Source organism: Lepidochelys kempii, chromosome 4 (assembly GCF_965140285.1).
Source record: "Lepidochelys kempii isolate rLepKem1 chromosome 4, rLepKem1.hap1, whole genome shotgun sequence".
Lineage (NCBI taxonomy): Eukaryota > Metazoa > Chordata > Testudines > Cheloniidae > Lepidochelys > Lepidochelys kempii.
The window spans coordinates 97209969-97235453 of NC_136383.1; the positions used below are offsets into that span (position 1 = coordinate 97209969).

The window sequence follows — 25485 nt, forward strand, 5'->3', positions numbered from 1 at the left end:
CAAGTTCTGCAACACTTGCCACCAACACAAGAACATACTAATAAAATGGGATTATGTTCAATAATATATTGCTCCCCTAAACATTTCTCTTTCCTCCCTCCTCAGAGACAGACACACACACACCATTTTTTTGAAGTGCTAAATGAAAACTATATATACACACACTTAAAGCCCTACGTCAAGAAATTTTGCTAGCAAGTTTTCTTCAGACCAAATGTATAACTCAAAGTCTAAAAGCATAGATTTACCATGAAATTGTTGACAAAATTAATAATTACAAATAGCTACTAAAACATAGGGGAAACTAATGGATCAGCAGCTTTGAGGCAGTTGTAGTGTTTCTACTTTGTTTGTAAGGTGGCCTATATAAGTAATTTTTAACAGTACATTTTCCAAGCTCTAATAATATCAGAAATATCTAGTGTTAAATGTCAGAGCAAGCCCAATGTGGTGTGCCTGGTGATCAGCATTAGCAAGAATACAAATGTTTAGCTCATGAAGTGTAACTGAGCAATTCTGCCAAGCCCACCAGCAGAACCAGTGGTGATATTATACCTGGGTTGTACTGTATTTACAAAAATTTGTATTACAAAAGTTTATAAAATTTTTAATTACAATGAGAATCTGCATTTATACATACCCCATTTTGGACATTAAAGTTGACTGGAAAAAACCTACACATCAGCCATGCCTCTGTATAACATACTACAAGTTTATTACTGGAAGATGACAGTATGCAGATAAGTAGCATGGTGTGGGCTGAGCTAGAAATGATCCTCCATTTATTTTTAAATAAATACTGTTTGCCAAGAGTGATATAAATGACCCTACACCCTTGCATCACAGCAACCCCCGTGGTACATTTCCCCCACTCCAAATGGATTCCTGACTGACCAGTAGCAATTGGGGGTTGCAAGATTCCACAAAGCAACCACCACCCGGCTTCTTCACTGTCACTGCAGATCTCATTTTGGTGTCGCTGCACTGGAGCTGGGGTGAGCTCCGCACACAGATCCAGGACTGTGGCCTTGCGTGTCCAAAAGTTTTACAGCCACAGCTCATCATCCCAAACCTACATAATGATGCAATCCCACCAGTAAGTGCTTGTTTCTCGGGCTGCGAATCGGCACTCCACTATCTGCAGCTGTTCTGTGAATGCCACCAACAACTTTGAACTGTTTCTTTCTATGTCCCACAGCAATCTGGCCTCCAAGGAATTGTCATGTTCCCAGTGGCTCCACAAATACTGCAGAATCAGACATCCCAGGCTCACAGCACTCATCACAATAGCACAGAGCTGTGCAGGATCCATGTTTCTCACAAAAATGGCAGATGTGCAGGTGTGACCCGGATCCTAGTGGGGAGCCAGCTATGATCACTCAATTAGGGTGAACTACAAAGAACAGGGCAATCACCATAAAGCTGGTGGATATTCCAATACCTAGATTTACCAAGCCAGCATACAACAGCTTTATTACCACACTTGTTACTCCGAAGTGCAAACAACACGTTTCCCTTAAAGTGATCCAGCCTCAGGCCTCCATCCAGGTACCAACATCAAATATGATGAAAATTTCTGTAAATTTTATTTCATCATATAAAAGAAAAGGTTCTACCAATCCCAAAGGAGCGGACACATTACCTCCCAAGTTAATGAATGTTTCAGATCTTACTCAAATACATGCTACAGCCAATTCTTATTAACTAAACTAAAATTTATTAAAAAACAAAAGAGAGGGAGTATGGTTAAAAGATCAATATACATACAGACATGAGTTCAACTCATTGAGGTTCAGATTCACAGCAGAGATGGTGAGCTTTGTAGTTGCAAAGAGTTCCTTTAAAATTCAGGTTTCAGAGTAGCAGCCACGTTAGTCTGTATTCGCAAAAAGAAAAGGAGTACTTGTGGCACCTGAGAGACTAACCAATTTATTTGAGCATAAGCTTTCGTGAGCTACAGCATCCGATGAAGTGAGCTGTAGCTCATGAAAGCTTATGCTCAAATAAATTGGTTAGTCTCTAAGGTGCCACAAGTACTCCTTTTCTTTAGAATTCAGTTGTTAGGTCAAAGTCCAATGTCCAAAACTCATATTCAGGGCGTACCAACATAACTGGGACTTTGGTCTTGTCACTCAAAGCTTCCCCTGATGAAGCTTAAGCAGATCTGAGATGACAGACTCATGACCCAAGGATCTTTTATACAATTTCATGTCTTTTGACAAGTTGGAATTCCTCAGGGAACAAAAGGTAATTAATTAGTATGACTTTGAAGGAGGTCCATCACCGGTACTTAGCCATATGAATTAACATAAGGCCATTTGCTTGTTCCTCAACCATTCACACTACATTTCAAAGAGATGAATACTGAGATATCCCACGTTTACCATTCATTTACATTATAGGACGTTCTTTAGACCTCTGAATTATCAGAATACAGCATAGACAGGGACGGTTGATTACATTGTCCACCCTTCTCATACATATGTAAATACAAAAAAACCACAAACATTATTTCCCCACACATCTTCTGTGAGTTATTTATTTTGCAGGATGTTTAACCCTTTCTAGCCATGCGTCCCAGCAGGTTTGCAGGGATTTTGAAAAGAGGCACAAAACATTATGGAATGCAGATGAAATTATGGGATGTTGAAATCATGTTCCCAGTCATCCCTGCGTGACTCAGTTGCCCCCACGAGACATTGCAAAACTTTCCCAAAACACCCTGCGCTAGTTGGTGGCAAGTTGCACAGTGGGATAGCACCCAGATTGCACAGCTCTCTGCATCAAGGCAAGCACTGCTAGTGAGGACCCAACAGCCAACATGAAGTGTAATGTCAATATGCAAAAGCAATTTAATTACTGCGGTGGCTGCATATAGATGTAATTTAGGTTGACAATTTTGTAATGTCCCATTAAGTTTCTTCTGCTGCCATTAAAATAACCTTCATTCTCAACCTCCTGACCACCTCCTCCCAACCACATGGCTCAAAGCTGAAAACACTCATTGATTTAAAACTTGTCAATGATTATGTAAGGAGTTTTTTTTCATTATATTATCCAGGCAATCTGGGTCCCTTCCCCAGGCTTCAGTTTCCATGACATTGTCCAGGCAGCCCAGCTAAGATCCATTTTTGCCTCACATGTGTGTCAGGTAAGGAAGGAGTTTATAGCAGTTTTACCAGCTCATCTTTCTGGGCCTCAGCTGTTGTGGTGTTCGTCAAATAGCCCAGCTAACCAGACTACCCTTTTGGCTCCCGTACCCTCCTTGCATGCAAGATGAGACTCTAGTTTCTTATCTCCCTTCTACCTGGCTCAATGGAACCCTCTAGAGAGAAAAGGAGTACTTGTGGCACCTTAGAGACTAACCAATTTATTTGAGCATGAGCTTTCGTGAGCTACAGCATCATCGGATGCACTCGATGAAGTGAGCTGTAGCTCACGAAAGCTCATGCTCAAATAAATTGGTTAGTCTCTAAGGTGCCACAAGTACTCCTTTTCTTTTTGCGAATACAGACTAACATGGCTGTTACTCTGAAACCTCTAGAGAGAATGCACTGTAATTCAGTTAATGCCTTCTTTTACAAAAAGTAAGAGAGCAAGAGACCTGCAGGCAGGTCCCAGAAGGGCCAGGAAATTAAACAAAATGTCAGGTGCCTGGGTGAAGCAAAATACGAATTCCACAGCAACAAAATCTGGTGAATTGTTTGAGAAGGATGGGACGCCTCAGCAGTCACTGTTTCAAACTCACACTTGATTCATGCTTTCAAGTTGGTCTCTGCAGCCATAAAGACAGATTTTTTTTTTTAATTGAGATTTTGGAGCACAATTCTGTGGTAATTTCCATTAGCACTGAATTGCGAGGCACTGTTTATGCATTACACTGACGCTGAGGGACACTTGCTCAGAGTCCTCAGATTTGCACTCTGGGACACAAGACGAGTTCTTGAGTGTTTCTCTTTGTCAGCCAATTGAAGTCAGAGTTTGCTGACATTCAAGACAGTGCAAGGCTCATCTTTCAACTCAATCATACGCTTTGGAGAGGAAATAAGTTGTATTTCCAAGGTTGGGGTGGTATTTCAAGTATTATTTTACATTGCAGCACTATTGCTGTAAATATCAGTGTTTGGAATGGGACACTCCATTGTTTTAATTGATATTGCCCTTTGTGGGAATACTGCGTCTTTATTTAATGTAAATGCACCCAGATGCTAGAATGATAGGTACATGTTTAATAAATAAAAGTGACCAGTAAGGTTTTACAAAAATATTTTCCTCCACAAGAGGGAGAAAATACACTGCTAATCTCCTTAGAAAACGAAGTATAGGAAAGGTAACTCTCTAAAAACCTGAAAACTCAAGTACAGACTTCCTGGTTTCCTCTGTTAAAGGTTTTGTCTCAACTAGGATTTAAAGTGGGCTGTTACCACGTGTCAGGGTCTCAATGTGTGGATGAGATGATTATGTAAGTAGGAGGGGTTTAGATTTATTAGGGACTGGGGAAATTCTGGGGAAAGTGGGAGCCGATACAGGAAGGATGGGCTCCACCTAAACCAAAATGGACCCAGAATGCTCGCATTTAAAATTAAAAAGGTCGTAGAGCAGTTTTTAAACTAAGGGCTGGAGGAAAGCTGACATGTGCGGAGGAGCACATGGTTCAGACAGCGACTTCCCTGAGAAGAAGATCTATTAATGGAGATTCTTTATGTCCCAGGAAGGAAGAGAGGATGGAAGATGATAAAATACAGGTAGGATCTGATGAGAAACAGTCAAATGAAAAAAAGTACCATTCAATTATACGATGTAATGACAGCGAGCCAAAAAGTGACAAGTTTTTAAAGTGCTTGTATGCCAATGCTAGAAGTCTAAATAATAAGATGGGCGAACGAGAGTGCCTAATTTTAAATGAGGATATTGATATAATAGCCATCACAGAAACTTGGTGGTATGAGGATAATCAATGGGACACAGTAATACCAGGGTACACAATATATCAGGAGAACAGAACGGGTTGTGCTGGTGGCGGAGTGGCACTATATTTGAAAAAGCATAGAATCAAATGAAGCAAAAATCTTTAATGAACCAAACTGTACCATAGAATCTCTATGGATAGTAATTACATGCTCTAAGAACAACAACATAGCAGTAGGGATATATTACCGACCACCTGAAAAGGATGGTGATAGTCACTGTGAAATGCTCAGAGAGATTAGAAAGGCTATTAACATTAAAAAACTCAATAATAAAGGGGGATTTCAACTATCCCCATATTGCCTGGGTACATGTCACCTCATGACAGGATACAGAGATAAAGTTTCTTGACACCTTAAATGACTGCTTCTTGGAAAAGCTAGTCCTGAAACCGACAAGAGGAGAGGCAATTCTTAATTTAGCCTTAACTGGAGCACAGAATCTGGTCCAAGAGGTGAATATAGCTGGACCACTTGGTAATAGTGACCATAATATAATTAAATTTAACATCCCTGTGGCAGGGAAATCACCACAGCAGCCCAACACTGTAGCATTTAATTTCCGAAAGGGGAACTACACAAAAATGAGGAGGTTGGTTAAACAGAAATTAAAGGGTACAGTGCCAAAAGTGAAACCCCTGCAAGCTGTATAGAAACATTTTAAAGACACCATAATAGAGGCTCAATTTAAATGTATACCTCAGATTAAAAAACAGAGTACCAAAAAAGTGCCAGCGTGGCTAAACACCAAAGTAAAAGAAGCAGTGAGAGACAAAAAGGTATCCTTTCAAAAGTGGGAGTTAAATCCTAGTAAGGAAAATAGAAAGGAGCATAAACTCTGGCAAATGAAATGTAAAAATATAATTAAGAAGACCAAAAAAGAATTTGAAGAACAGCTAGCCAAAGACTCAAAAAGTAATCCCAAACAAAAATTTTTAAGTACATCAGAAGCAGAAAGCCTGCTAAACAACCAGTGGGGCCACTGGACGATCGAGATGCTAAAGGAGAACTCAAGGACGATAAGGCCATTGAGGAGAAACTAAATGAATTCTTTGCATCAGTCTTCACGGCTGAGGATGTGAGGGAGATTCCCAAACCTGAGCCATTCTTTTTAGGTGACAATCTGAGGAACTGCCCCAGATTGACGGGTCATTAGAGGAGGTTTTTGAACAAACTGAAAAACTAAACAGTAATAAGTCACAGGGACCAGATGGTATTCACCAAAGAGTTCTGAAGGAACTCAAACGTGAAACTGCAGAACTACTAACTGTAGTCTGTAACCTATCATTTAAATCAGCTTCTGTACCAAAATGACTGGAGAATAGCTAATGTGACACCAATTTTTAAAAAGGGTTCCAGAGGTGATCCTGGCAATTACAGGCCAGTAAACCTGACTTCAGTACCAGGCAAACTGGTTGAAACTATAGTAAAGAACAAAATTGTCAGACACATAGACGAACACAGGGGAAGAGTCAACATAGATTTTGTAAAGGAAAGTCATGCCTCACCAATCTACTAGAATTCTTTGAGGCGGTCAACAAGCACGTGGACAAGGGGGATCCAGTGGATATTGTGTACTTGGATTTCCAGAAAGTCTTTGACAAGGTCCCTCACCAAAGGCTTGTAAAGCAAAGTAAGATGTCATGGGATAAGAGGGAAGGTCCTCTCATGGACTGGTAACTGGTTAAAAGACAGGAAACAAAGGGTAGGTATAAATGGTCAGTTTTCAGAATAGAGAGAGGCAAATAGTGGTGTCCCCCAGGGGTCTGTACTAGGCCCAGTCCTATTCAATATATTCATAAATGATCTGGAAAAAGGGGTAAACGGTGAGGTGGCAAAATTTGCAATGATACAAAATTGCTCAAGATAGTTAAGTCCACAGCAGAGTGCGAAGAGCTACAAAGGAATCTCTCAAAACCAGGTGACTGGGCAACAAAATGGCAGATGAAATTCAATGTTGATAAATGCAAAGTAATACACATTGGAAAACGTATACAGCTATACATATAAAATATGGGCTCTAAACTGGCTGTTACCACCCAAGAAAGAGATCTTGGAGTCATTGTGGATAGTTCTCTGAAAACATCCACTCAACGTGCAGTGGCAGTCAAAAAAAAGTGAACATAATGTTGGGAATCATTAAGAAAGGGACAGATAATATATTGCCTCTATTTAAATCCATGGTATGCCCACTTCTTGAATACTGCATGCAGATGTGGTTGTCCCATCTCAAACAAGATATATTGGAATTGGAAAAGGTTCAGAAAAGGGCAACAAAAATTATTAGGGATATGGAAAGGCTGCCATATGAGGAACGATTATTAAGACTGACTTTTCAGCTTGGAAAAGAGATGACTAAGGGGGGATATGACGGAGGTCTATAAAATCATGACTGGTGTGGAGAAAATAAATAACAGTGTTATTTATTCCTTCTCATAACACAAGAACTAGGGGTCACCAAATGAAATTAATAGGCTGCAGATTTAAAACAAACAAAAGGAAGTATTTTTTCACACAATGCACAGTCAACCTGTGGAACTTCTTGCCAGAGGATGCTGTGAAGGCCAAGGCTATAACAGGGTTCAAAAAAGAACTAGATAAGTTAATGGAGGATAGGTCCATCAATGGCTATTAGCCAGGATGGACAGGGATGGTGTCCCTAGCCTCTGTTTGCCAGAAGCTGAGAATGGGCGACAGGTGCTGGATCACTTGGTGATTACCTGCTCTGTTCATTCCCTCTGGGGCACCTGGCATTGGCCACTGTCAGAAGACAGAATACTGGGCTAGACAGACCTTTGGTCTGACCCAGTATGGCCGTTTTATGTTCTTATGTTAACACATGCTAATTAACAAACACATGTTGAACTGATGAAGTTAAAGCACAGGGGGAACCTAATGCTTACCTTTACCGGTTAATACATGTAAAACCATAACTTAATTTATTGACACTAAGATTTTAGCGTGTGTTAGTTAAAACATGTGCTAAACATACCCCTTGTCTTCCTAGTGAAGAAAGGACCTGTATGAAGGACATCACTGCTATAAAACAGACCAAACAGTTTTTTCAATCTAATCACTATTTTTACTTTCTTATGGTTTTCTCAATTTTCACATAATTAATATCAGCCCAAAGGAGAATTTTTCTAGGAAGCTTCAAAAAGTCAGACTAAAATTTTACAGTTATGATAGCATAGAAGAGTACATGCCTTTCTTGGAAAAAATAAGTGAGATTCTTTTCACACTTTAACAACAAAAAAGAGCTTAGTCAGTAAATGGAATGCCATTTTTGCTAATATATAGGATACTAACAGAATATTTGAATGCACAGAATTAAGAAGATGCAAACAAGAGTGTTTAAAAACAACAAAAATTGAGTACTTGCACGGCCAGACCATTATTTTAAAATTTCTTATAACTTTAATTATGAACAAAATTTCTATTAATTTCCTAAGCAAGTGTCCTTACAGAAGAGTCAGTCCATAGAAATTTTAATAACCAATGTGCTTTCAGGTATCTGCAACAAAAAACACCTTAGTTTTTGCTTAAACAGGATACCCCCCCCCCACACACACACACACACAGGCAGAATTTTAAAAGCTCCATCAAATTTATTAGTAGAAATCACTTCCTCTCTGAGAGACTCTAGGCAGGCGCACCACTCTGCGAGCACCTCAATCATAGAATATCAGCGTTGGAAGGGACCTCAGGAGGTCATCTAGTCCAACCCCCTGCTCAAAGCAGGGCCAATCCCCAATTTTTGCCCCAGATCCCTAAATGGCCCCCTCAAGGATTGAACTCGCTAAACCCAGGGTTGTGAGTTCAATCCTTGAGGGGGCCATTTAGGGATCTGGGGCAAAAATTGGGGATTGGCCCTGCTTTGAGCAGGGGGTTGGACTAGATGACCTCCTGAGGTCCCTTCCAACGCTGATATTCTATGATTGAGGTGCTCGCAGAGTGGTGCGCCTGCCTAGAGTCTCTCAGAGAGAAAATCAAATTTATTGAAACTGTTCCACATAAAAAAAGTTAGATTTGAGCTAATAGAGAGAGGTTTTAGTCCAAAAGGGAAGTTGTTGAAACCATTATGAAGTAAAAATAGGTGTTTACAATGGGATGGCCTCAATGTTTTGAGTGTTGAGATATCACTATTACAAAATTTGTTGCTCCAATTACTCAAGAGAGCTAATTAGTTGTATGAAATTTCAGAAAAAGAGAGCTAAGAAGCACATACTTCTTCCTACCTTGCAATCTTATGCCTGGTCTATGCTGAAAACTTTTACAGGTATAATTATTTTGGATAAGGATCTGACTTTTTGACCAGAATAATTACAGGTAAAAGCATTATATCAGTATAGTTATCCCCCCTCCAGTACAGGAACAGCTGTACAGGTATAAAGCACCTTTATAGCAACATAACTATGTCCACACTGGGTAGAGGGAGAGGGGAGAAAGGCTGCAGGCATTATACAGCTATAGTTAAACTGTTACAACTTCCTAGCATGGATAAACCCTTACACACGAGTTTTGGCAGGCATCACTAAACACTGAACACCATCTGAATGACAAAAGCATGCTAAGTACAGCAATGGTTCTCAAAGCTGGTCCGCCACTTGTTCAGGGAAAGCCCCTGGCAGGCCGGACTGGTTTGTTTACCTGTTACGTACGCAGGTTTGGTCGATTGCAGCTCCCACTGGCCGCAGTTCGCCACTCCAGGCCAGTGGGGGCTGCGGGAAGGGCAGCCAGCACATCCCTTAGCCCGTGCCGCTTCCCGCAGTCCCCATTGACGTGGAGCAGTGAACCACGGCCAGTGGGAGCTGCAGTCGGCCAAATCTGCGTACGAGGCAGGTAAACAAACCGGTCCGCCAGGGGCTTTCCCTGAACCTGAACCAGGGGCTGGATGAATGCACTATAAGGTGGGTAGAAAGCTGGCTAGATTGTCGGGCTCAACGGGTAGTGATCAATGGCTCCATGTCTAGTTGGCAGCCAGTATCAAGTGGAGTGCCCCAAGATTCGGTCCTGGGGCCGGTTTTGTTCAATATCTTCATAAATGATCTGGAGGATGGTGTGGATTGCACTTTCAGCAAATTTGCGGATGATACTAAACTGGAAGGAGTGGTAGATACGCTGGAGGGGAGGGATAGGATACAGAAGGACCTAGACAAATTGGAGGATTGGGCCAAAAGAAATCTGATGAGGTTCAATAAGGATAAGTGCAGGGTCCTGCACTTAGGATGGAAGAATCCAATGCACTGCTACAGACTAGGGACCGAATGGCTAGGCAGCAGTTCTGCGGAAAAGGACCTAGGGGTGACAGTGGACGAGAAGCTGGATATGAGTCAGCAGTGTGCCCTTGTTGCCAAGAAGGCCAATGGCATTTTGGGATGTATAAGTAGGGGCATAGCGAGCAGATCGAGGGACGTGATCGTTCCCCTCTATTCGACATTGGTGAGGCCTCATCTGGAGTACTGCGTCCAGTTTTGGGCCCCACACTACAAGAAGGATGTGGATAAATTGGAGAGAGTCCAGCGAAGGGCAACAAAAATGATTAGGGGTCTAGAACACATGACTTATGAGGAGAGGCTGAGGCAACTGGGATTGTTTAGCCTGCAGAAGAGAAGAATGAGGGGGGATTTGATAGCTGCTTTCAACTACCTGAAAGGGGGTTTCAAAGAGGATGGCTCTAGACTGTTCTCAATGGTAGCAGATGACAGAACGAGGAGTAATGGTCTCAAGTTGCAGTGGGGGAGGTTTAGATTGGATATTAGGAAAAACTTTTTCACTAAGAGGGTGGTGAAACACTGGAATGCGTTACCTAGGGAGGTGGTAGAATCTCCTTCCTTAGAGGTTTTTAAGGTCAGGCTTGACAAAGCCCTGGTTGGGATGATTTAACTGGGAATTGGTCCTGCTTCGAGCAGGGGGTTGGACTAGATGACCTTCAGGAGTCCCTTCCAACCCTGATATTCTATGATTCTATGAACAAGCAGCGGACCGACTTTGAGAACCACTGCTCCACAGGACACAGTGCAAGGGTTCCCTGCACCGAAGAGTTTACAACATAAATCATACAGAAAACAGAAGAGACACAAAGCCCAGATGAAAGAGCAACTTCACAGAGGGGTAAGATTGTATTTTTGTTTTTATACACACTTTTCTCTTTGATGCTATAAAACTGAAAAGCTTCACAGACAAACTGTTTTAATGAGACATGTTAATAGCCCACTATATGTGCAAATACACAAGATTATTGTTTCCTTCAGACCCGATCCAGCAGTCAGTTCCACAAGTCAATTCTCACTGAGGTCACTAGTAGTTCTACATATGAAGAGACTGCAGGATTACCCTTGTTTTAAAAAATTATACTCCTTCCTTCTCACCCACACAGTCTAAGACAAGACACCTTTAACTTCACTTTTAAATAAAAAGAAAATTAACTATAAACTTCTAACATGGAAGGATCTATACTATCTGCTTAAGTAAAATGAAGGAATTATTGATTTGGGATATTTTTAAACCATTATAAATGTTATTTTACAATTTGGCCATACATTTTGATTTTTTTTTTTTTTAGTATGTAGAGTCTGTTACCAACCATATGAGCTGTATTTTAGTCCACAAAATAGATTTTATTCCCCAAACTAAAAATATTCCTAAATCAGAGATCACAGAACAAATGTAGTCAGTCAGTTAATTACAAGTGCAAAAAATAGACGGGGAACCCAGAGAGCATTGTACAATATCATCAAAATTAATGAACTTTATTACATAACCTTGAGCAAAACTCTTCACTCCTTTTTACGGAGAGAAGTTTTGTTCAGAAGTCTGTCAAAAAGTAAGAAGACCCTCAGCAGATTAGCTATGAAATATAATTAAATGTATTTTCAAGTATACTTATCTTTTCTTAGGCTACTATTGTTGGCGACTATTGTTATTAAAAAATTACATGGACAGCGTAACAAATCCTTAAAGATTATGAAAGCAGGCTAGAAACTGGTTAACTCTTGACTATAACACTTAAAAATTACATAGTAGATTAATACTAATTTAACAAATCAGAAGGCAAAGCAATTTAAAAACTTGTTCGCACATTTTGACATTAGGGTCCCAACCACTGCAAATGACATCACTTAAAAAAAAAAAAAAAAAAAAAAAGCGAGATTCCCATCAGCAGCAGTATAAGAAAAGCTAACTGTAATATATCTTTATTTTTAAATACATTTCAATTCAGTGTAATGAAAAGTGTTAACCTAGCAGTCTGAAATTTTCAGAAGGGTAAATCAGATTAAACTAGAGGGTCATACACTTCATTGCTTATGTAGGTGGAACTGAACATCTAGCAGGGTCCTTCACCTCCACTATGACCAGGCCCCTCATCCCTGTGTCGCCATTTGGTCAAACAGGATACAGGGATGAGAGTCCTGGCAAGGGGGGCGCTGGCCAGATCAGGGGATGAAAGGCTTCCAAGCACCCTGATTTCCACTAAAATCACGCCCAGTGTCTCCTTTTGGTGCTCTAGGCCAGGGGTTCTTAAACTGGAGGTTGGGACCCATCAAGGGATCATGAGGTTATTACATGGGGGGGTTGCAAGCTACCAGTCTCCACCCCAAACCCCACTTTACCTCCAGCATTTATAATGGAGTTAAACATAAAAAACTGTTTTTAATGTATGGGGAGGGGGTCTCACTCAGAGGCTTGCCGTGCAAAAGTTGTCACCAGTACAAAAATCTGAGAACCCCTGCTCTAGGCAAAGGAAGTTCTCTAGTACCCTAACCCCACCCTGAGATCCCAACCTCATGCTCATCTCCATAGAGACTTTACTTCCCTCCCCACTGCTGTATCCTGAATTTAGTGAGCCTGATTTTACTGGCTCTTCCAATTTTCCCCAAAATCAATAGGGTTCTGCCCATTGATACCAAAACTTTTCCCTGAATGTTTGCAAGTGATTAGCTGAAGTTTTCAAAAGTTATCACATTACATACATACAGGCAAAAATGCCATCAAGTTGAGTGGTAGGGCCTTACTTCATTTGTCCTATTATTCTGATTCCTTGGTCAACCCACAGGTCTAGTCAAATGGTCATGCACATGTTTAATGATATTTTACATAAAAGTGTTCTGAATACTTACAGGTCATAATGAAATACTACATTAGTGTAAACACTATTAGTAGGAACATTAACACACTGTCCAGTTTTTCTATTAGTATTTGCATGAGAAAAATATTGATTTCAACAGTGAATATAGCACACTTGATTCAAAGGTCTTGAGGAACAGCCATAAAATTCCGATAAACATGTTTAGGATGAAAGTGTGAGTTAACCAGCAGGTTTTTAAAAGACTGCTCCAGAACTGGGAACCAAGAGAACAGTCTTCTGAAATCCTGTTAGTAAGTTCTTCTGCTTTGAGCAAGCTATTGAACACCAGCTAACTGTAGTGCAGTCCCTTTAAAAGCCAGCTGATATGCAAAATCATCCTGCAGTCTCATCCAGTACCACCTGCAGGACATACACCCCTGGCTTCCTGAATTCCATTTAACTCATGTTTGGGTACTGTACACTAAAGAGTGATAACATGCTATTAATTTTGTTTATGACAAATTGTTTATGTAATCAACATGGGCAGAGCTTGAAAAATCTACTTATGATTACAGAGTGGAAAATTCCTTTCATAAGTGGGGGGTGAGGCAAAGCACTTCAACCAATAACTTTTGTAAAATTCAAAGATTTGACAGTCACTTGTCATAGTAAAGACAAAGACAGACACTGTGGCATTCAATATCTACTATCACTCCATGATTCTAGTCCAAAAGACTGCTCACTATAAAAGCAAAGATATGTTCTTCCAACTGCTAATAATAAGAATTCAACCTGGGATCTGAAAATTAAGCATGGTTCCTTCTGGCTCATAGCAATGGAAAATTCTGAAATCAGAACAGAGATCCTAATCCTGCAAACTCATAAGGTCTGTCTATATGAGAAAGCTTTATCTGTTATACCAACATAGTTATATCAACCATGTGGGGACACTTGTTCTGGAACATGTGTGGGTTTTTTGGTTAGCATACACCTTTTTCCCAAATGACAAATCAACCATAAAAAGGCACTCCCATACTGGAATAAGAGTAGCTACTTTATACCAGGGCTTTATAATAGTATCAGTTTAAAATTCACACGTCAGGTTATAGCCAAAAAACCTTAGCATGTAGACAAGGCCTAACTTTATTCATGCAAGTAGTTCCCTTGTGCTCACCAACTGCAGACTGCTTTCAATAGGACTACTCATATGAATCAAGTTAAGTGCATGTGTTAGCAGGAACATAATTGGTTCTGTTCATTAACAATTCTGTTGCTGATGCACAAGTCACAGTAGAAACTACCTCATTCTTTCATAGCTACATTGGTCCTGCAGTGCTAACAGGAGCAAAAAGCAGCAATGTACTATTTTTAGTCACTTTTCCAGAGTAGAACTGAATTTTAAGCTTCTATCTGCCAACCTGACAGGATGTCCCGGGATGTCCTGCTCATCCACCTGGGTACTAATGAGACTGCCAGGTAGGCCCCTGCACAGTGACTTCACGGCTCTGGGAGCAAGTGTGATGTTCTTGTCCATCCTTCCCGTTCCAGGCAGGGACACCAACTCACCAATTTAATGAGGAGGGCTTTAAACCAGGTTCAAAGAGGACAGGTGATATCAGCCCACAGGCAGGTATAAAAATGGTGACCTTAACAGAAGGGTCACAGGAACAACAAGAGGGAAACAGTGAGGGAATCTGCTCAACATCTTGAACGTCTATACAGAAATGCAAGGAGTAAAATAAACAGGAAGAACTGGAAATATTAGTACATAAGCCAAATTACTACTTAATTGGCATTATAAAGACTGGGTGTATAAATCTCATGACTAGAATATTGGCATAGAGAATTATTCCATGTTCAGGAAGAACAGGCGGGGGGAAAAAGGAGGTGGTGTTGCATTATACACCAAGAATATAGACATTTATTGTGAGATCCCGAAGGAGATAAGAGGCAGACCAGTTGAAAGTCTCTGGGTGAAGAGGTAGTGTCCTGGTAGGGATCTACTACAGAACATCAAATCAAAAGGAGGAGGAGGTAGATGAGGCATTTCTAGAACAAACAAACAGAAATATCCAAAACACAAGTCCCAGTAGTAATGGAGAACTTTACCCAGCCATCTGTTGGAAAAGTAACATGGCAAAACACAAGATATCCAATAAGTCATTGGAATATATTGGGGAAAACTTCTTGTTTCAGAAGTAACCAGGAGGCAGTCAGTTTAGACTTGATTCCAACTAACAGGGAGGAACTGGTTGCAAATATGAAGGCTGACGGCAATTTGGATTAAAGTGATCATGAAACTATAGATTTCAAAATTCTAAGGGCAGGTCTACACTACCGCTTAAGTGGATATAAAAAGTCACTCTCCTGAGTAACACAAATTACAGCAACCTAAGCGCTGTCCACACTGGCGCTATGTTGGCAGGAGAGCGTCTAGCTCTCCTGTCAGCACAGAGCATCTTCACCAGGCGTGCTACAGCAGCGCAGCTGTGCCAATGTAGTGCTTCTAGTATAGACTAGCCCTAAGCATAAACAACGAGTGAGAGCAGCAGAATAAGTATAACGGACAAAAAAGCATACTATAACAAACTCAGAGAACTGATAGGTAAGTCCCATGGGAAGAAAACCTAAGGGAAGAAAGTTCAGGAAAGCCAGCAGTTCCTGAAAGTGACAATATTAAAGGTGCAACAGCAAACTATCCTGATGCGAAGGAAAGATAGGAAAAATAGTAAGAAGCAAATATGGTTGCATCAGGATCTGAAAATCAAAAAGGAATTCTACAAAAAGAAGAAACAGACAAATTATTACAGTTGAATATAAAAGAATATCACAAGCATGTAGGGACAAAAACAGAAAGGTTAAGGCAAAAACGACTTACAACTACCCAGGGACATAAAGGGCAATAAGAAGAGGTTCTGTAAATACATTACGAGCAAGAGAAAAACTAAGTAAAGCAATGGTCCTCTATTTAGCAGGAAGAAGATCTAATAACAGATGACATCAAGAAGGCTGAGATATATGATGTCTATTTGGCTTCAGTCTTCACTAAAAAGGTTAATGGTGACCAGATACTCAACACAATTAGTATGAACAACAAAAGGGAAAGAATTCAAGCCAAAATAGGGAAAGAACATGTTAAAGAATATTTAGCTGACTTAGATGTACTTAAGTAGACAGGACCACATAAAATTCATATTAGGGTGCTTAAGGAATGAGCTGAAACAATCTCTGAACTGTTAGCAATTATCTGTGTTAATTCAAGGAGGACAGAGTGAGGTCCCAGAGGACTAGAGAAGGACAAGTCTAGTACCTATCTTTAAAGAGGGAAACAAAGAGGACCAGGGGAATTATAAACCAGTCAGCCTAATTTCAATACCTGGAAAGATATTGAACTAATTATTAAACAATCAATTTGGAAACACCTAGAGGATAACACAGTAATAAGCAATAGCCAACATGAATTTGTCAAGAAGAAATCATGCCAAACCAACCTAATTTCCTTACTGAACTGGGTTGCTGGCCTAGCAGATAAGGGGAAGCTGTAGATGTGATATACCTTGATTTCAGTGATGCTTTTGACATAGTCTTCATGACGTTCTCAAAAGCCAACTAGGGGAAGTGTGGTCTAGATGAAAATACTATATGGTGGGTGAACAAGTGGTTGAAAGACCATACTCAAAGGGTCATTATGGATGGTATGTTCTCAAACTGGGTCTGAAAGTAACAAGATGAAATTCAATAAAGAAAACTGAAAAGTACCACAAGAACTAGAAGGAAAAAATTAAATGCAAAATGGAGAATAACTGGATAGGAAGTAGGACTACCGAAAAGGATTGGAGAATTACAGTGGATCACAAATTAAATGAGCCAACAATGTGATACAGTTGCAAAAAAGTAATATTCTGGGTTGTATTAACAGGGGTGTCATATGCAAGACACAGGAGATAATTGTCTGACTCAACTCAGTGCTGGTGAGGCCTCAGCTGCAGTACTGTGCCCAGTTCTGAGCATGACACTTTAAGAAAGATGAGGACACACTGGAGTCCACAGAAGAGCAATAAATATAATAAAAGTTTAGAAAACATGACCTATGAGGAAATGTTAAAAAACTGAGCAAATTTAGTTTTCAGAAAAGATGACGGGCGGGGGGAAAGGGGAGAACCTGATAAGTCTTCAAATGTGTAAAAGGCTGTTATACAGAACAGTGATCAAAATTGTTCTCTATGTCCACTGAAGGTGGAACAAGAAGTAATGGGCTTAATCTGCAGCAAGGAAGATTTAGGTTAGATATTAGGAAAAACTTTGTAACTATAAGGATAGTTAAGTACTGAGATAGGCTTCCAAGGAATGTTGTAGAATCCCCATCATGGGAGGTTTTAAAGAACAGGTTAGACAAACACCTGTCAGGGATGGTCGAGGTCAGTGCTTCTCAAGCTATCTGATGTGGGCGACTGGCAATTTTTTTTTTCCAATTTGTGCGTGGACTGGCACCAGTCTGCAGACCACCACTTTGAGTAGCACTGGTCTAGGTAATCTGGTCTTGAATCAGCACAGAAGGGCTGGACTAGATGACCTCTCTACATCCTTCCAGCCTTACATTTCAATATAACATTTCTATCAATTATGATTGAAAATGTTATGGTAGTCCAAATATGAACAAATATATAAGTAATGCAGTGCTGTCTTCCTGAGCCTGAAGACAACATGAGCGAGTGCTTCGGCAGCTGCTCATAGCTTCCCCAGTTAACTCCCATCACTTTCTCAACTGCTATTTAGAAACTGGTGGGCTAGAGTGACACTGGCAAGATTCATCAGGATGCTATGAGCAGAGGCAAACACTGAAGCTATTCACTGGGCAACAGAACCCTAAAAGCATAAGGAAGGTGTACTGTACTGGAAACCCCACATTCCCTACAGCAGTTACTTTCCCCTTTCCCCTAAATCCCCCCCACCAAAAAAACCAGAAGCATTCAAGAAGGAGCTGAACAAAAAAGCTCTCTACCTTTCAGCAACCTGAGTGAGGAAGGGGAAGTTTCAAGTTCATCACCTATGGATTGCCTACATTTGAAAGATATTGCAGATTAAGGTAGACTCTGAATTTAAAGCACAATAGCTTTTCTGAAATAGCTACCCCCTTATTCCAGAATAACCCTGTCCACATGGGGAGCTATTCCAGTTAGTTTCCCGGTGTAGCCAAGCCCCTACTAACTAGAGGCTGACACGAAACATTGGAACCAGGTAGAAAACCCAGCAACTTGCCAGTTGCTAGGAGGGAGCTGAGCTTCTCACCAGCTCCTGAACCTTCCTGGAAGTCCCATCACATCTTTTCTATCAGCCTCTGCCTTGTAGGTGACTAGTAAATGGTTAAAGTCTTCAGAAGATACAAAACTATATTACCTATATATATTATATATTTCATGTAATCATGAAAAGCCTACATTGGATTTGCTAGAGGCAGCACTTCTTGTCAATGGTGGACAAGAAATACTGTTTATTTTTAGATATATAAGAAATAAATCTGAAAAAACTAAGTGAAGTAGTCTCTGTGGCTGATGTAAGGGCAGGGAGACACAGGCACAGAGACTGCGTGAAGAAAGAAAAAATCAACACTGTGTTTAGTGCCGCATACTAAAGCTAGTCCTTCTCAAGAGCTGGAGACACATCTTTCATCCACTGTGCTACCACTACTGGCACTAGGAGGAGCTAGCTTATTCCTCCATCAAAAGTACTCTCCCTTTACTGGCTCCTGGGCCAGCCTCCATCACTTGTCCAGAGAAAAAGAACCAAGAAAGAAAGTAAATCTTGTCATTAAAACAATACGGCAGCTCTTGATAGTGCTAGTAGGTCCTGCACTGAGTAAAGGTGCTGTTTCTCTAGAACAGTCTGTAGTTTTTCACCCTCCTCTCCATTTTCATCAGTTCTCATTTCCTGTGTTTGTCTAATTTAGATTGCAAACTCCTCAATGCTGGGAATGTGTTATTTCTGTAAAGCATATACATCTGTAACACTACATAAATATATTCAATCAGTGGTGGGTAACCTGCAGCCCATCAGGGTAATCTGCTGGCAGGCCGCGAGACAGTTTGTTTACATTGACTGTTCGCAGGCACTGCTGCCCACAGCTCCCAGTGGCCGTGGTTCCCCATTCCTGGACAATGGGAGCTGCGAGAAGTGGCGCAGACTGGCCGCTGCTTCCCGCAGCTCCCACTGGTCGGGAACGGCAAACCATGGCCACTGGGAGCTGCAAAAGGCCGTGCCTGCGGACAGTCAATGTAAACTAACTGTCTCATGGCCCAGCAGCAGATTACCCGGACAGGCCGCAGGTTGCCCACCACTGTATTAGATCATAAGAGATTCAAAGTGCCTGTTGAACTAAACCTGGTCCTCAAAGTCCTGGTCCTCCAACCTTATTTTTCAACACATACTCCTCACTGAGATTCTTCCTCCTCCACAAACTAAATCCTTAGAGATGGACTGGAGGGAGGGGTGATTCAATTACCTGTTGCACTGCTCCAGCAAGGCTACACTAGAATTATGTAAGATGCCTATTCTACTCTGCTCTCCATCAAAGCTATCCATCATATATGTCAAGTGGAAGAAAATTGGGCTTCTACCCTTACTTGCTTCTTCATGATGTTTAAAGGCAACCTAAAAGGTTTTTGCGCAAAATATATTTTTGTGATATTAGAAATTCTGAAAGTGTACCTTGTAAAACTAATGTGATGGAGAAGTAATGAAATAAAATCACCAGAGAATAGACCGAAAGCTTAGCAACTGAGGCCTTTTCTAGACTAAGATTTAAAGTGTGATGTTAGTTTACATGTGCTAACACATTATAAAGTTTAGTGCAGACAAACTATATTGCCTTTAACAAGTACTAAACTGTTCAAGTTAAAAAATGTGGTAGCAGACACAATAAGGTTTTAACTTGACCAGTTTAATACATGTTAAAGGTAGCTTGTGCTTTGTCTATACTAGAATTTTTAATCACATTTGTTAGCACATAAGCCAACATGTGCTAACATAATACTCTAAATCCTAGTCTAAAAAAAGGCAGAGAGAGGGCAAATTTAAAACTCATTATTGGTCATACCTGTTTAATTCAAATATACTAGGTTAAAAGGATGTCTGCCAAAAATTCAACATCCCACTCCTTTAGTTCAGGTGTGAGAACTCAAAATAAACTAATTAGGCAAGAACAAAAAATACCTTTTTTAAAAAGAATTTTGGGTCCTCACATAAAATAAGCAAAAGAGAGCACAAAATCAATTTAAAAAAATCCTTGGCCCATCAACTTTAAGCCAGGAAGTGAAAGCACGTGAAACCCTAAAAAGTTATCTTAAAGATACACCCAGATTGGCATTTCTAGACAAAGAAACAGGGCATTAGATATGAAAAATATGGCTAGGAAATATACATTTTATAAATCTTTCATTCACCTAAGTTTGAAAATTGTCCTGCATCTTATTTTAAAGATCTCTGAATTGCAGAAGAAATTGAGTATTTGCCCCATCCCCTTCTAAAACTGCCTCTGGCTTGCCCCCACTTAGCTAGGCCCAGAATTCACTGTGGGAAGAACATAAAAGGAAAACTCTGTATGTTCTCTCTCCAAAATGCAATGTGAGAGCAAATGCCATTTGGTGGCATTTATAGGGAAACAGATTGAGTGCCAGTTTTCATGTTCAGCTACAGCTCAGCACACCACTCCAAGAATGTTTAAGTGCAGATAAGATCAGCAACTTCTTGATGCAAGACAATTTTATTTTAAAAGTAACACATTTTAGCTATATGATTTGTGACAACCAATTTTTTTTTTTAAAAAAAAAGTCTGGGATTCAGATTGTCAATGCACAACTCACTTTTTTTTTTTTTTTTCTAAAAAAAGTTACCTAGCCTCAGCAGTTTCCTCCCTGGACCAGTAATATCTAGTCATCCCTCCATTCTCCTCCTCATATTGAATGTTTTCACACTACAGCTGAAAAAAAAGTTTACTCAGACTTTGAAAAATCAAGCCAAAGTATTCCCAATACAAGTAACCAGAATCAGTTTGCCATTAAACATCCACGATTACATAAATGAACTATGTATTCAGACTACCAGAAGTGTGTAATGTAAACAGTGATTATATATGTACTGATACATTAACTACTAGTAATAGCTGAATACTGGAAAAGAGGTAATGCTCTCTTACATGTTTCATTTAAAAGATAAAGGAATTCTGCAAAAGTAAGGGTTGTATCAAAATTCAGACAACTAGGGGAGTATATATCGTAATTTTTTAAATCTTCAACACACTAAATACCTCCAGCACATATATTAAACAAACAGAAATTGAAAACAAAATTGCTCCCTGGTCCCAAGCTTTTTTATAAGAAAAGTCAAAGATCTGACTATGTTTATATCACTGTTGCATACGTTAAGGTTTCTCTTTTCTAAATAATGCAAGGCCAAAATTTGGATTGTTCAGTAAGTGCTTTCTAATAGAAAGGCATATGCAGTCAACTTTAAGCTGTATTGTTCAGAGAAAGTAAACACTATGGGCTATTCTAATTTCAGCACACAAATACACAGCTGACCGCTCAGGATCACTTCTAATTTAGTATTTGGGTTCTGTAATCATTGTGCACTAGAACTCACATTGAAATCAATCTGAATATCACATGCACAACAGCTGTAGAAATTAGGCTTTAAGATTTTCTGGCAAATAGTTTATTTTGAGCTGCATAATAACAACATTGTTAGCACACTATATTCAAAAGCACATCAACTACAGCAATACTAAACATCTTTTCTGTAAGGAACACAAATCCTCAGGAAGTTACTAGCACCTTGGTTTTCCGACTACGAATGTGTCTAATTTGTACAGAGTCTAAACCCATCAGTTTTCAGAGTCAAACTGCACATTAATATTTCACAGGCATACAACATGCCTCATCATCCTCATGAGTATGATCGTGACGACACAGCCACCAAAACCTATCTGCCTAACATTTTGCAATACAGATTTACAGACACAGTGAAAACAGCTCTGATACAATCACTATCAATGCTATTACACAGTCCCTGGAAATAAACTGGAAGTTCTTTATCACTTCCCTAAAATAAGTCAGCTTCTTTTCCCAAATTACTGTACTTCCCTGCTTCAGGGACGATTACATCTGATAAACAGGGCATCCAGATAACTAGGATATCAGGGGGTGGGAGGACTAAAGCCCTACACACCAAGGTAACATAACCTGGAATAAAAGGAAGCCCCTGCATTAAAGAAATCTATCAAAATAGACTTTTACCTACGTTCATTTAAAAAAAAAAAACAACCGTATCACTCTCCGCAGTATCAGTCACACGCTGACCAGGGACCTGGATGAAATGTGACCCCGTGTTATGACCCACCCCTCCTGTCTCTGCCCCATCGCCTTTCAGATCCCCTAGGAAAGCCTCTCCCCAGTGCCCCTGCCACGAAATACAGGGATCACCAGCTGTGCCAGTGGGGAGCCGCCGCCCCGCACCCGCGCGCGGCCCGCCTTGTTATTAGGATCCCTTGAGCCTCCCTTTTGGGCCAGACCAACGCCAGGCTGGGTGGAGGAGGGGGCGCTTTACCCTGGGGTTCCCCGGCCTTGCCCAGGCAGCTCGCTCGCTGCCCAGCCGCACTTCCTACCCCTTCCATGCCGGGCCTCTGAGTCCTTCTCCCTGGGCCCCCACCTCCCGCTGCCTGCGGAGGCTCCCCGCGCTGTTGAGTCCCTCATCCCCAAGCCGCCGTTACCCTCCCCCTCTGCCGAGAGGCTGGGACAAACCCTCCCCCCGCCGCGGGAGAAGGAGGGGGGGGGCGGGCAGGCGGGCACACCGTCGGGGAAGGGGGGGAGCCTCTGACCTCCTCGCTCTTCAGCACCTCCTTGAACTCTCGCTTGATCCTCTGCACCGCGATGTTGGCCATCTCCGCAGCCGGCACCCACTCGCCGCTGCCTCCGAGCCGGGCCCAGAGAGCTCCTCCGCTCCCGCTGGATAATTCCCGGCCCCACCAAAATGGCGCCCGCGCCGAGCATGCGCGCTGCGGCCCCCGGCGCCGCCGCTCAGGCGGGGCCACGGCGGCGTGTGCGGCGGCGATGCAGGCTGCAGAGCGGCTACTGAGTGGGGGAGCGCTGGGGTCTGCGGCGGGGAAGGGCTGCGAGAAGCTGCCGGCCTCCCCCTGTCCCTGAGGGGAGGCTAACCCCCCCCCCGGTCCTGGGGAGACACCAGGCTCCCCGCTCCCTCTGGCGCCTGGTCCCCGGCCCTGTCACACGAGGAGCCGCTTTCAGTGCCGAGCTCGGGGCGCAGCTAAAGCGCGACGTCCCTGCGGTGACACCCCCTCACAATCCACGGGTCAGAGCTAGGGTCGCTGTGTTGTGATGAAGCAGCTGTGTCATCTCCACTGTAGGTGTTACCCACACAGCCCTTCAGCCGCTTCGGGGGCCTGTAGAGCTCGCCTGGGAAAGGGCGAACATGCTGCCTGGCTTCCCCTCACAGCCTGGCGTGGACGGGGCGAGGTAGTCGCGGGGCTGAGCGGGCGCTAGGCTCGCCGTCCCTTGTGGCTGGGGAAGAAGGACTCGGGAGGCTACAGCGGGGAAGACTGGGGAAGGGCCATTTAGCGCTCTGCCCTCCGACCAGAGAGCGTGACCCCCAGGGGGCCGGCTGTTCCTGGGCTCCTTCCAGTGAGAGCTCGGAGGAGATGCCTGGCCTGTGGTAGAGGCTCTCTGGAAGAAGTAGGAACGGTTTATGGGCCTTTCCAGGGAGGGGAAGGCCTGTAGGTCATGCCCTGAAAACCTGCCTGGCTTGCCTACAGAACCCTATGAAAGAGGGGCTTTGGGGACTCAGCCCATGATTTTGAAGGGAGCTGGTAACCCAGAGAAACCTGTGTTTTGTTTACTTCTGTTGGTTTTGCTACAAGACTCCAGGAAGACAGAGTAAGGGGCAAACATGTCAGTCCAGTCTGGTGGACCATAGTACTGTGGAACTATACCTCAGAAGGGGTGAACTGTGGTTTAGCCAGAGGGCTAAATTAATATGCTGGCAAAGGGGATGGAGCAGGATCTGACTCAGTGGCTACACCTGATGATAGAAAGGTAGGCCACCGTTATATCAAAATATGCAGGTAGGTATGGAGAACAGCCCACCTAAGATGTGATTTCACTCTTAGGAGTGTGGATCACATGAGTATTAAAGTCTCCCAAGGAAGTGAATGAGTTTCACACAATAAGTTGGACAGCAACTCTTTTAGTAATATAGGAAGCCAAGGATAGATATGTCATTTCCTGGATGATGCACAATGTGAAAGTTGTACCCTGACAGTTAGAGAATGATTCTCTAGTCTCAGTGATGTTACAAGGAATGGTTTCTTTAGAACTGACGGTGGTGGTTTATGGTTGAACTTACTCGTAACATGGCCATCATTTGTGTGTGCTTTAATTTTTTTGTTTCCAGCAGCACACACACTGTGTTCAGTACTGTACAAAAACTAAAGAAGGCACAGTTCCTGTTGATGAAAGTGTGTGCAGCAAAGTACCGTTAAATATAGTTTCTTTTCATGTGCCCTCTTCCTCTGTGATGTGCGTGACTGATGCATAGCATTATGGTCTGTTTTCTTCGAGCTGTATTGCATCAAGTGCATTCTTAGATGCATCTGTTTGTAGAATCAGGTCTTTCTTAAGATCAAATACCTTGCTTTTGACACAATAGGTGAATGGTATTTTACAAATCAAGCTTTTAGTACCTTTGCAGAAAGGATGATCTTGCAGTTAAAGGACACTGGCCTGATAAGAAATCTGGCTTGCTTCCTTTCTGTCTCACACTTCTTGTGTGACCTTGGGCAAGTATCTTCATGCCTCAGTTCCCCATCTATAAAAATGAGGATAATAATGCTTCTCTACCTCACTAGTGTCCTGTGAAGATAAATTAATGAATGTTTATGGGGTGCTAGGGTACTACCTAGGTGACTGCAATAGAAAATAAATACAAATAAACGAAATTAGCATCCTGATTTTAAATGCATCTGCCTTTTCCCACCAATCCACAGTAGTAAGAAGCTGCACTTTTAATTTTCAGCCTTTGCTCCTTAGGGAGCTGAGAAAACATTAACTCCACAAGTAGTCTGAAGTCTTTCTGTTTTTCCCATGAGGTTGCCAGTACTTTCTGGGTGCTGGAAATCCAGTAATATCCATAATAATATAAATGGCAGTGGATTTTGTCTGTTGTGTATGGAACTCTCATTTCCATCTGATGAAGTGAGCTGTAGCTCACGAAAGCTCATGCTCAAATAAATTGGTTAGTCTCTAAGGTGCCACAAGTACTCCTTTTCTTTTTGCGAATACAGACTAACACGGCTGTTACTCTGAAACTTGTCATTTCCATCTGATCATGCACAATTCCCATAGTGTAAACAAACTGATCAAATTAATTCAAATTACTATAGCACCT

At 41.7% G+C, this 25485-nt stretch overlaps 1 protein-coding gene across 5 annotated transcripts in view; it reads right to left on the reverse strand.

The window, feature by feature from the left end:
• Positions 1 to 23277, reverse strand: part of UBE2K (ubiquitin conjugating enzyme E2 K) — a 58421-nt gene extending 35144 nt beyond the window's left edge. The window contains exon 1 of one of the 5 annotated variants that reach the window (XM_073342248.2): positions 22907 to 23277. In XM_073342248.2, the coding sequence (XP_073198349.1) occupies positions 22907 to 23078 (172 nt within the window). In that variant the 5' untranslated portion in view covers positions 23079 to 23277. Of the gene's footprint in view, positions 1 to 22693; positions 22793 to 22879 lie in introns of those variants that run through there. The other 4 variants (XM_073342249.1, XM_073342247.1, XM_073342251.1 and 1 more) reach the window with 4 other exon arrangements.
• Between the last annotated feature and the right edge of the window lie 2208 nt (positions 23278 to 25485).